General features: G+C 41.5%; 1 protein-coding gene across 4 annotated transcripts in view; it reads right to left on the reverse strand.

Annotated features, from left to right (window-relative positions):
- The window catches only part of CRYM (crystallin mu), a 37763-nt gene that overhangs the window by 17747 nt on the left and 7026 nt on the right, over positions 1 to 12990 (reverse strand). For 2 of the 4 annotated variants that reach the window (XM_075899454.2, XM_089782309.1), the window contains exons 7-8: positions 9081 to 9202; positions 8273 to 8357 (exon numbers count right to left, since the gene is read on the reverse strand). In XM_075899454.2, the coding sequence (XP_075755569.1) occupies positions 8273 to 8357; positions 9081 to 9202 (207 nt within the window). Of the gene's footprint in view, positions 1 to 2683; positions 7649 to 7713; positions 7984 to 8272; positions 8358 to 9080; positions 9203 to 12990 lie in introns of those variants that run through there. The other 2 variants (XM_089782310.1, XM_075899457.2) reach the window with 2 other exon arrangements.

Raw genomic sequence — 12990 nt, forward strand, 5'->3', positions numbered from 1 at the left:
TCCCACTGACCATAATAGGTCTGAGTGAATGAACTCATTGTAACAGTAATTTTCATATTCTTCTCATTCATGTTATCTCTCTGCTCAAGAAATGTTCCTTAGTTTTTTTAAAAAGTAAAACTCCTGAGAGAGCCACATTGGGTTTGAGTTGTATGGTCTTCTTTCTTGTCAGACTGGGTGCAAAAGTTACTGTTCTGTAATGGATATAAGGTCCTTTAATTACAAAAAGATGTAGGCTTTTTTCGCAGGGGATGAGAAGTGTTGGGTAGCATTTATATCTGTTTTATTTCACATGCCCCTTGTTTGATGTCTCAGGTCAGGACCACATTATAGCAAAAGGTCGCCTTAAGGTATGCAATTCCAGCTATATAAAAAACATAGCTGGGTTCGACATATCTTATGCTGAGCTTCCTCAGAGTAGAAAGTTGATGGGAGTAACGCTCCCATCAACTTCCCTTAGCTCTCGCGAGGAGCAGAAGTTCTGACGTTAACAACGACACCCTCAGCATTCAATTTAGCAGGTCTTTACTGGACCCACTAAATCAAACTCCGGAAGATCAACCGCTGCAGCAGCAATCTTCCGGGAAGTGAAGATGTGGCTTTAGGAATGCATTTTCCCAGTTTAGTGTTGGAAATTAGGGCCCTACCATTTCTAATGGAATCTGTAATTCTAATGCCCAGTATTTTCTACTGGTCACTCATAGTCTCAACTTGGAAGCTGTATGTAACAGGGTGTATGTACCCCTAGGAGGGAAGGAAAAATAACTCTCCATCCTAGATGGAACGTGCACAGCTGGGCTCCCCTCATTATGGAATAGATCTTCAAAAGGAAGTGATGGCACTATATAGGGAGGCCTTGATTCCAGGAGAACCAACCTATTCCCAAATGCTGGATTGAGAAGACCTCTCAATTTTGTCTACAAAATACAATTGCTCAGAGAGTTTAGTCCTCTCTAGAAACTTCTGGTTCCATGTCTTGTAGGGATGCATGGCTGTGTGATGAGAGTTAGTCTCTCCTCTTAACCTCCCTTGTACTTGTTGGGCCTCACTCGATGAGCTTAGGCAGGGATCTGTTCCAGCCCCCACCAGTTAATGGTTCAACCAGTCAACTTTGCTAGTGATGTCAGTCTGACAGATTTTCAGGAGCTGGGCCTCTACATCCCTTAGGTGGCTTTGGAAAGCTCAGCCTATGCTTACAGGATTGCCCTGTTGCTCATCTGTGAGCCTAGTAAATACACTAAGTACAGCTTGTGACAGGCTGGATCACAGAGATCTCTTTGAGAGTCACCTGATGTGCTGATCACACCACTGAGCCCACCAACCTGCCCTGTGCGGTGCCCCAACACCCCCTCCTGCTGAGCCAGAAGCTCTGGTTTCCATAGAAAAAGCCCAGAGTTGGGGTAACAACCCCCCAGCAGAGTAGCACAGACACTGGTAACAGCTCGGTTTTGGGAGGCCTCAGCTACAGGGACTTGATAGCACCTAGGAGCACAGCCACAAATAGAGTCCAAACCCCTCAATAAATCCATCTTACTCTCTATGAAAGCTCTACCCAGAGTAAGCTCATAACTAGGGCCCTGCCAAATAGAGATGTAAAATCCCATTTAATTGGTTAACCAGTAAAATATTATGTTTAATCAGTTGATTAATTAAAGCGGGTACGGGTGAGGGAGAGGGGGGATGCTTCAGCCCCACTTGGCTGGAGTTGCCCCCCCACCTGCCGAGGCCAACTGGGAGCAGCCCCTCCCACTCTCCCCTCTCCCAGCACAGGCACCTGACTGTGGGGCACCCAGGCCCACTGTAAACAGGCTGTTCCAGCCCCTGCCGGTTAATGGCTAACCAGAACCTTAAGGGTGATGCTTGCCTGTTAATCTTTCACATCTCTGCTACCAAATCCACGGTCCATTATGGACAATTTCACAAACATAGGATTTGAAAATTGATGAATTTCATGTTTGTAGCTGTTTAAAGCTGAAATTAACCTAAATTTTCACAATGTTGTAAGCATTGGGTCCCAACCCAACAGGAGATGGGAGTCACAAATCTGTTGGGGGGGAGGGGTGTCATGTTATTGTCAGCCTCACTTCTGTGTTGTCTTCAGCTCTGGAATCTGAAGGCAGCAACTGCAGAGCTTCCTGAAGCTGCAGGAATTTCCAAGAAGTAAATGTAGGTCTGGTCTGGTCTCCCTCGCCTTCCACTGCCAGAGCAATTTGCAGGGGAGAGACAGGTCCTATCTTTCCCCTGCCTAATCTGAGGTTGGAAGCCCCCTTTGATGGGGCCCTCCAAGCAGCCCAGGGAAGATAGGATCCAGCTCCACAAGTCTCCAGCTGCAGAAATCTCAGACTTCTGTCTAGTCTCAGACAGTGTCCTGCGGCAGGAGGAGGCACCCACAAATGGGTCTGGTCTGGTTCCCTCCTTCCACCACCAGAGCAGTTTGCAGGGGAGGGACAGGTCTTGTTCTTGCCCTGCCCAGTCAGAAGTAGGAAACCCTCTTTTATGAGGCACTCCTAGGAACAAAACGACATCAGATTTCTCAGGGAAGGGCTTATTCCATGGGTCCGTGTGGCATTTGTCAGGCAATGTAATTAGAAGTGCCCTACTCATATACTTTGTTCTCTTTATTGATGAAAGAGACATATGCACAGCTATTGTTCCTCCACAGGTAACAATTATTAACACTGGGTTTGATAATAAACAAGAGTGATTTTATTAAGCATAAAAAGTAGGATTTCAGTGATTGCAAGTGAAGACAGATGGATCAAGTAAGTTATTAAGCAAAAATAAAACAAAACATGCCAGCTAAGTCTAATACACGAAGACAATTTGCTACAAATCATATTTCTCACCCTACTTATTTCAGGGGCAGTTCTTAATAAGCCACAGCTGATCTTTTCCTTTGAGCTGGGCCTAACAATGCTTCTCCACCCCTCTTGTTACAGTTCTCATTACAGTGTCCTGGTGTCTCCTCTTAGGGTGGGGAGGCAGTTTCAAAGCCAGCTGAAGACCCTTACTCTTTGCTTCCTCTCCCTTAAATAGAACTTCCTCAGGGCGGGAATCCTTTGTCCTATTTCCCCTCACTCTGGAAGAGTACAAAATTGAAGATGGATTCCTGAACCAGGTGGCATGGTCACATGTCTTCACAGGACCAACCACAGTTTGGGTTTACAGGAAAAACAAAACTATTTACAGCTTGTTGTCTTGAGCACCAGGCCATTAAGTTCCTGAAGTACCAGCTTTCATTAGAAGACCTAGATTAATAAGCAGGTTTACCCTTTATATTTCTAAGTTCACATACAAAACCGATACATGCCGACAAATTGAATACACACATTCAGTGGATTACAAGCTTTTCAACGAGAGGTTACATGCCACATTTTGCATAAAGCATTTCTGAGCTATGCACATTCATATTCAAAAACATATTTCTGCAAAAATATGAGGGCGTAGCATCACACAGCAACACTGGCTCAGACCAGTGGTCCATCTTGCTCAGTATCCTGCCCTTGGATAGTGGCTAGTGCCAGATGCTTCACAGGGAATGAACAGAACAGGGCAAGGATCAGATAGCCCACAGCCTGTCATCTAGTCCCAGCTTTCAGCAGGCAGTTACATCCCTGGTCATCTTGACTAATAGTCACTGTTGGATCTACCCTCCATGAATGTATCTACTTCTTTTCTGACATTGCCTTTGCAGACACTGGACACTAGTTTTTAATCTATTTAACACATTTCATGATCCTCTCTTTCTGCTTCCTCCTCCTCTTCAACAACCTATCTCCTTGCCTCAACCACACTTAACACTATTCATTTTCCTCCATGGAAGGCAATGTACCGATGCGTCAACACTTCTACTCGGCAGGTTTTCTGGAGTTTTATTCTGTGCAACTTACAATTGCTGCAGTGCTTAGCACGTTAATTAAACCAGACAGCATTTTTTTTCCCCCACATAAAAAACCCATTTAGGTAATTGACTGAACGTTTAACAAAGAAATCAGATCTTGAAAATATTTATGTGCTGGAGGGTGTCCTAGCTGGGCTATTTGCCAAGAGACTCAAAGGGACAAATCCTGTCATTCTGAGTCAGGCAAATTGATTTAAAAACTCAACGGATTTTGCCTGAGTATAGACTGCTGGACTGAGCCCATGAATACCTCCCTTTTCTTATTTACCTGCTAAACCTCTACCTGCACTGACTTTTCCAGGGGGCTGGAATCCAGTTACAATTTGCAATCTTCCCTTATTCCTGGTACCCCACACATGTGGCTGATGTTTATTTAGGACTCTCATCACATCATCAGCCTAGCTGTGAAATCACAAAGGCCTTGTCTCCACTTACTGAGAGATCGGAGCTGTGGAGCTTGTTCTCCTGGAGGTTGGATTCAGAGGGTCTAGAAAAACTAAACTGACCTCTAATCATGTCCCCTCTGACTCTGATGTCCACTGGGTCGCAAGGACAAAAAGATGATGACAGGAGAGTTTCTCCCATCGACCTCCTTGCAACGGGAAAGCTGCGGAAATTCAAAGTAGGTACATTGATTCCAGCCACACTTATTCACAAGCTGGAGTTGGTTCAACTTTGCCCCATGGCCTAGAGATGGTACTACTACATAGCTACCCCTACCAGACAGCAATAAATCTATGCTGATTTGTTGCCTGTTTTGATTGCATCTTTAGGCACATAAAAAGCCCGACCCTTTATGTTTCCACCCGTAAATCTGCTTTATTGCTACCACCTTTGAGGATCAGCAACACCTAATAACAGCACAGACAGCAAAATCCTATGAGGGGGCTTACGGCACATGATAAAAGTTCCTTTGTTTTAAATACTAAATAAACCCTTTTCTTGAAGCAATTCCTTTGAAGAATGACACCTTTGATAAGCGGCTCCTAATGTAGGACAGCCCTCTGGCCACTTGTTAATATGCTATAATTTGGAGTATTTTAGCTCTTCATGTATAGAATCTGCAGTGCCATTTCCCAAAGCTCTGTCATGAGCAGCTTTCCTTGTTTAAAAAAACCTTCTGCCCATTCACAAGTCTCTATAGTTGACCCAAAATTCAACCCATTAGTAATAGTGACATAATTATGCAGTGCCTTTCACCAGGCAGAGCTTCATACACTGTGGGTAAAAAAATCCAGTCAACTATATGCCCATGCAATTATGTGTTGAGTCCCACTGGTGTGCTCAGCCCTGTATAGCATATGGAAGCAGTGGCTCTTTTCCCACAGAGCTTACAGTTTAAACTGGACAGGCAGCACAGTGAATACAAAATGTGCAGCATTACCAGAGACTGGAAAGTCCAGTCTCAAGAGTGATGCAGAGCTGGCTTGTTTTCTTTTCTCTCATCAAGTAATTTACTAGAAGAGACAGACATGTTGATAATGCAGTGCTAAAAATTGCAGAAAAATGCAGCACAATTTAAAGTAGAAAAAAGTGTTTTTAATTTTCTAAAAAAAAATTAACACAAATAATGAATAAAGGGAAAGATTACTAAAAAAGGAAAATTTCCCCTTCATTTTAACTTACACATCAGTTGCACATGACACACATCCTGAGATTGTGCCACTGGGATTTGTGAAAGTAGAAAAATAGATAGCATCCTTTCACAATTCCAGCTTTGATCTAAGGGAGCAAAGTGTATTCAACTCCCACTGAATTTCAGTGGGACTGGGCATTTAATGTTCCTAGGCGCCTTTGGAAATCCCCTCTGAACGTGCTGCAATTATGCTACAATTAAATGGTCCTCTGAGTCTAGTATTGGAAATGCTAATAGAAAATACTGAGATATGGAGTCAGAAAGTGAACCATCTGATAGCAGTATCTTGATAATGATCACATTTTGGCAACTATTTAACATAATACCCAAGTGAAAAATGACCAAGAACTATTTTATTAGAGTTCATATGGATTTTGCACCCATGTAAATGAGAGCATTGTTTGACCCAAAAGACATAGGTATTGGTTATACATCAACTCTGAATCTATACAAATTAGACTCCTATCCAATTTACTCCCTTTTTCTCACTGGTTTAAATAAGGCTTGTAACTTGCACACAAATTATGTATCTGTGACTTTTGCCCATTATTCTCTTTATAAATTTCCTCATGCACCACCTAAAGATTTAACAATAAATTCTACTGTACTACCTCTGACTGCTTCCCTATACTATACTAGCAGCATTACAAATTACTGTGCTTCTACATTCCCATGGAATGAAGACATTTTTAATGACCCACAGGGTATAAAAGGTAGAGACAAGCAATTTTATAAGGCACAAATGCAGCCCAAGGTAGGAGCTCATTTCCTAAGGCAAGAGCCACCTTTTTACAGATGTAAATGGTTGGGTTGTTAACAGAGTAGGCTCCCTTCCAAGAAAGGATCACACAGGCTCCTTTAAAACAAAGTTCATATGGCTAAAAGCATGATTATCAGTCCATTCACCTACTCAAGACACAAACTTCACCACTGAAAAGGTTTGTCTTACCTCTGGCAAGTTTAACCTGCTGGAATAAGTAAGCATGGCTCTAACCTAAGAAAGCCTTAGTAGAAAAATCAGGAAATCTCCCAATAAACAATATTGCACATGTTCTATTTATTTTTTAAAGAAAAAATGGTTTATACTGATAATACTAAGTCCTAGCATAGCAAGACACTGAATATTAATTAACTACTTATCCTTTTTCATGAACACACTCTAACTGTAACCTACAACATTTCTAGCATTCCAGATTCAGGTCTCTCTAGAGAAGAGCTACTCAACACACAGCCTGCGAGCTGCATGTGGCCTGCAGGCCATTTACTTACGGACCACAGTGCAGTTTGGGTTTATGCAGGGCTCAACACGCAGCCCATGGGTGGGATCCTTTGAACATGGCCTCTACTGGGAACATGCTCCACAACAGCGAGGTGTCTCTCAGGAGGGGTGAGCATTGAAAGACACAAGCAGAAGGACTGGCTAGAACAGATAGGTACAGGGCATTGGTGTTTCTAGCTCCCAGGGAGAAGGTGCTGGGGCACTGTGTAAAAAGCTATTTGCATATATATTTGCATATGCAACCACACTCAGCATGAGTATCATTGTGGACCCCAGGACTTCCAAAGTTGAGTAGCCCTGCTCTAGAGAATGAATGGGAAGATTTATGAATGATGGTGCTTTCGTCTTGCAGAGAACATGTTCCACTGGGATCTGAAGTGAGATAGCTATGCTTAGTGATAGGGCACCAGATTTAATCTGCAGTCTCCACACTAGTGTATTTTACCACAGTACTGATTAGCTCTTCACAGATATGAAATCTATACACAGTTTTTCTGCTGATTATGTTACATTAGGGCGCAAAGTGTGTTCTTCCACAGGATGTTAAAATGCACAGAAATACTTTTGTTAGTAACTTTACAAACATTAGATAACTGATATTAAAGAATAAAATTAAATATGTTGTAATTTTAATATTAAAAGTTATAAAGAACTCTACTTCCTCAGGAATAATTTCCTTTTCTTATAAAGAAATGGCACAAGAAAACTAAGTGTGAACTACTTTTTCTATATTGTTCTGTCCTTCTTAATAGTGCAGGCTCTTCATTTTAGTTACCAGCTGACCAGGAATCATAAACTAATTTTGCTGCCACAGTGTCTTCAATTGCCATCCCTGAAATATACAACAGATTTGAAGTCACCTACAACCAATACTTTGGTTGAATGAAATAATTTAACTTCACAGGAAAACAGAATGACTAGACAAGAAGTTAACAGCATCAGCTAGCTGATAGATTGGGGCCCAGCGTGAAAGTAGTTTATTGGTTTCAATCTAACTCCCATTGGACAACTATCCATGCTGTAAAAGCTACCATAACAGGAACCAATGGAGCCTTGCTAACAAGTGATTCAGCTTCAACCATGGTAATCCAGTTTTCTGATCACTTCCAATACTGTCATATCACTTTCTTGTCACATCACCTTCAAGTCAAACAGACTTCTGGGGCACTAGAGTAGGACATTTAGGGTAGAGCTATGTTAGTAAGCAATGTTGAGTAAATGGAACTTTAACAAAATGGACAATGTAATTTTCTGTCATGTCTGCTCTCCTTTTAACATTGATTATATTAGTCAGAAAGGAGGGAAAATACACATCTTATGCTGTGGCTTCTGTCCTCTGTAGAGTGTGTTGGGACTGCAGCTTTGAAGGTCATCAACTTTCACAGGCAAGAAGGACTTGGAAATAACAAGGCATTGTTCTTTGTCAGATTTACACATAGGAGGGGGTTGTTCTTACCCAGTGATTTGAACACTGTTGTTTTTTCAGGCAAGGCTGGTTTTGTTCCTTTCACTACCTCTCCCAGCTCAGCAAATATCTCTGCCTGTGAAACCAATGCACATTTAAACTTGATATCCATGACAGCCATCGAGAGAAATAAACTGGTTTTGAGTGATTTTAAAAGAAAAGGAAAAAAAACATAAAATACTGGAAAGGTTCTGTAACTGACCCCTTTCCATGGTAAAACAGATGGATGTTAGGGATGGATGTTAAGTAATATAGCAACTGGACAGAAATTCCAGAAGAATAACATGGTTTTCAAAAAAAAGCATCAGCTTGAATTTCTTCACTCAAAAGGACTGACCTATTACCTTGCTGACAAAGATAAACTGAATTTCATATAGTTTAGTGTGTTGGTCTTTCAGCTGAAATCTTAAAAATGAAAACTCAGTTGCTAAATGTGGACATTAAAAGATATCCCATAGCATTTTGTGTAAGGGCATGACAAAATGTCCCCTCTCCTCAACTGTGTGAAGTGAGACTGTCATCTGTTTGGCTGCCAGTCTGCACACACTAGAAGCAGTTCCAATTTGACTATGTTATGGGGATACATAGATGCAACAGAGCAGAAATTGTCTCATCATGTATAAATTGCTTTGGGATTTTTTGGGATAAAAGTGAAAAGATTTGGAATCCTTTTTTAAATCTAGCTATAAAAATCTCAGACAGTGTAAATCTAGTAAAGGATGGATCAGAAAGCAATGAAAAATGGTGCAAAGCAAAAGTTAGTACTCCAGGATAGAAAAGTTAGCATTTTACGACTTACCCTTGATAATATAACATCTCCTGATTCATTCAGAGCAGCCTCTCGAGAATCTACATACAGGACAGAATTCTTCATCACGTCATCATCCAGCTCTCTCCAGTCTGGTCTGCTTGCCCCAACAGCTAAAAGATGAAAGTGATTAACTTCAGAGAGAAACATTTAAAATGGATTTAACAGAGACATGTCTTGTGCCACAGAGGTCAAGAATGGCTTTCCATAGCATTGTCGTCACTTATGCACAAACAACTTGTAATTAACCTTGAGGACAAGTTCACTGATACAGAACAAGAACTGAGTCTGATTGACTGGGAAAGTTCTGGGCTTCTCTCCATTCACACATTGTGTATCTAGGTTTGATTCTGCTGCATACCTTCTACTCCCACTGATGTCAAAGCAGGATCGAGCTCTTAGGGTCTAATCCTCCAAAGTGCTGAGTTCCTGTTATGCCTGCTGAGCTCCCTCAGCCCTTTTTGGGTCTAATCCTGCTCCCACTGAAATCCCTAAAGCACGAGCAGGACCACTGAAATCAATGAGTCCCTTGCAGGGTCAGGCTGCTAACAATAAAATAAAACTCAGGTGGAAGCCAATCCACGATGACAGATGGAACTCTCAAGGGAAGTAGGATTGTTGGTTAGTATTTGTCATTAGACAAGCTCTTGCTCTTAGGCTTTGCCCTCTTGCTTACATCTCTACTCCTCCGAAAAGCCTTGCCAAAGAGGAGCTGTCACACTAGGGGCAGAGAAAAGGAGGTAGTGCTCTGCACAGAATCTATAAAGTAATCAGTGAAATATCTGCTAATAAACCTGCTACTCCTTGGAGCAAACTATGTTATTGGTTACACTGATGCATTCCCTAAGAGCTTTATCCATGACCAGCATGTCCCCATTCTTACAGTGTCCACCTACCCACCTCCCACCAGTTACATTAACACACTAATATAAATCCAACCAAGCCAAATGCTTTCTCAGCACCAACGGTGACTCAGCTAACCTTTTGCCCTTATAGTAGGGATGTAAAATCCCATTTAATCAGTAGACTGGCTAAACATAACGTGTAATTAGTTAAATCAGTAAGTGGTATACTGTGAGCGGGGGGGAAGGCGGGCCTGACTGAAGCAATCCCCACAGCACACCAGTTAACTAGTTATTGGTAAGCATCATGGGGTTAACCGGTTACCCACTTACATCCCTACCTTATAGGAAATCCATGAGGGCAGAAGTGAGCTGCATGCAGCCCACTGGGGTACTATGTGTGGCCTTTGAGACATTTTATTTACTGTTGTCCATGCACAGGGTTGCCAGATTATGCTGGTTTCATCTGCATAGGTTTTTTTCCTACCAGTATTACTAAAGTGACACACACATAAAAGCCAGGGCACAGGAAATGAGGTGCATACTTATTGCACACAACACTGACTGTGAGAGCCATGTGCTTCCTTAGCATCCAGTCAAAGTGCTGCTACAGCACACCCCACAAACTCTAGGTACGCATACACAGTTAGCCCAACTATCCTATCCTGGGAGACCATCTTGTTTACACCAATCTTGCAGCCTACTTGAGATGAAGCAAGGCTACTCATTCAGCCCGCTCATTAGGCTAGGTTGCCCATCACTGCTTTAAGGCAAGGCTGACAAGGAAGGCAACACAGGGAAGCTCACCCTATCACTGCATCTCTGCTACAGATAATAATAATGCTTAACACTCAGATCATGCATGACAGGTCTTCAGTCTCTGAGGTTGCCAAGTCCAACTTCTTTTCAAATTACAAGCACATCCATAAAGTTAGTGAACTAGCAAATGACCACACTGTATTACAGTTTGGTAACCTGTTCAAGAACAGATCTGGCTGGTGCTATGATGCTCTGTCATGTCTTCTCTTACCCTATCTCTTCTGATCTTCACCCTTTTCCTGCTTCTCCTGCTAAACCTCACTAAAAGCTTCACTACTGGATGTTGTGAGTGCAACATCCTCCTCAGCAGGATGTGGAGATCTAAGGTAAATGACCCAATCACTCCTCTTTTCCTGTTATCTCCCACTTTCCATTTCCCAGTCCCCAAATCATTTGCAAATGCTTTGAATTTCATAATTCTTTTGTATTAAGTGATTTTGATCTTGACTGTTGTAATGTAACATGTCTATAGAGAAATGCAATTAAAAGATCTGACTTATCAGACCATTAAGTCTAACGTTGGCACCGGGCAAATTAATCGAAACAATAGTTAAGAATAAAATTGTTAGGCATGTAGAAGAACATAATTTGTTGGGCAAAAGCCAACATGCTTTCTGTAAAGCGAAATCATGTCTTACTAATCTATTAGAGTTCTTTGAAGGAGTTAAACATGTGGACAAGGGGGATCCAGTAGATATAGTATACTTAGATTTTCAGAAAGCCTTTGACAAAGTCCCTCACCAAAGGCTCTTGTGTAAATTACATTCTCATGGGATAAGAGGGAAGGTCCTTTCATGGATTGAGAACTGGTTAAAAGACAGGAAACAAAGGGTAGGAATAAATGGCAAATTTTCAGAATGGAGAGGGGTAACTAGTGGTGTCCCCCAACGGTCAGTACTAGGACCAATCCTATTCAACTTATTCATAAATGATCTAGAGAAAGGGGCAAGCAGTGAGGTAGTAAAGTTTGCAGATGATACTAAACTGTTCAAGATAGTCAAGACAGAAGCAGACTGTGAAGAACTTCAAAAAGATCTCACAAAACTAAGTGTTTGGGCAACAAAATGGCAAATGAAGGTTATTGTGGATAAGTGTAAAGTAATGCACGTTGGAAAAAATAACCCCAACTATACATATAGTATGATGGGTGCTAATTTGGATATGACAAATCAGAAGAGAGATCTTGGAGTTATCTTGGATAGTTCTCTGAAAACGTCCACACACTGTGCTGCGGTGGTCAAAAAGGCAAATAGAATGTTAGGAATTATTAAGAAAGGGATAGAAAATAAGACACAGAATATCTTACTGGCCCTGTATAATACTATGGTACGCCCACATCTTGAGTATTGTGTACAGATGTGGTCTCCTCACCTCAAAAATATATTTTGGCCTTGGAAAGGGTTCAGAAAAGGGCAACTAAAATGATTAGGGGTTTGGAACAGGTCCCATATGAAGAGAGGCTAAAGTGACTGGGACTTTTCAATATGGAAAAGAGGAGACTGAGGGGGGATATGATAGAGGTATATAAAATCATGAGTGGTGTGGAGAGGGTGAATAAAGAAAAGTTATTCATTAGTTCCCATAATATAAGGACTAGAGGACACCAAATGAAATTAATGGGTAGCAGATTTAAAACTAATAAGTGAAAGTTCTTCACACCGCACATAGACAACCTGTGGAACTCCTTGCCAGAGGAGGCCATGAAGGCTAGAACTATAACAGAGTTTAAAGAGAAGCTAGATAAATTCATGAAGATTAGGTCCATAAAAGGCTATTAGCCAGGAGGTAAGAATGGTATCCCTGGCCTCTGTTTGTTTGAGGCTGGAGATGGATGACATGAGACAAATCGCTTGATCATTGTCTTCGGTCCACCCACTCTGGGGCACTTGGTGCTGGCCACTGTCGGCAGACAGACTACTGGGCTAGATGGACCTTTGGTCTGACCCAGTAGAGCCATATTTATGTTCTTATCAGATCAAAACCAAAAAAGCAATTTGCTGCAGAGACATGTATGTGCCAAAGATGACTCAACATTATTAGCTGGAATTTTGAAACCCATTATTTTCTTGTAACTGTGTATGCAGAACAATTTGAACTCGTTCATAGAGCTTTCCTTTCCTTCAGTTTTGTGAATAAAGGCTTATAATTTAAAAAAAAAAATGTAAAACTACTAGCGTTAGCAACTTTTATGCAAATAAACACAAATAATATTGAAACGAATGGTAAAACAATTACCCCAT

The sequence above is a fragment of the Pelodiscus sinensis genome, chromosome 15 (assembly GCF_052426305.1).
Source record: "Pelodiscus sinensis isolate ZL-2025 chromosome 15, ASM5242630v1, whole genome shotgun sequence".
NCBI classification, from domain to species: Eukaryota; Metazoa; Chordata; order Testudines; family Trionychidae; genus Pelodiscus; species Pelodiscus sinensis.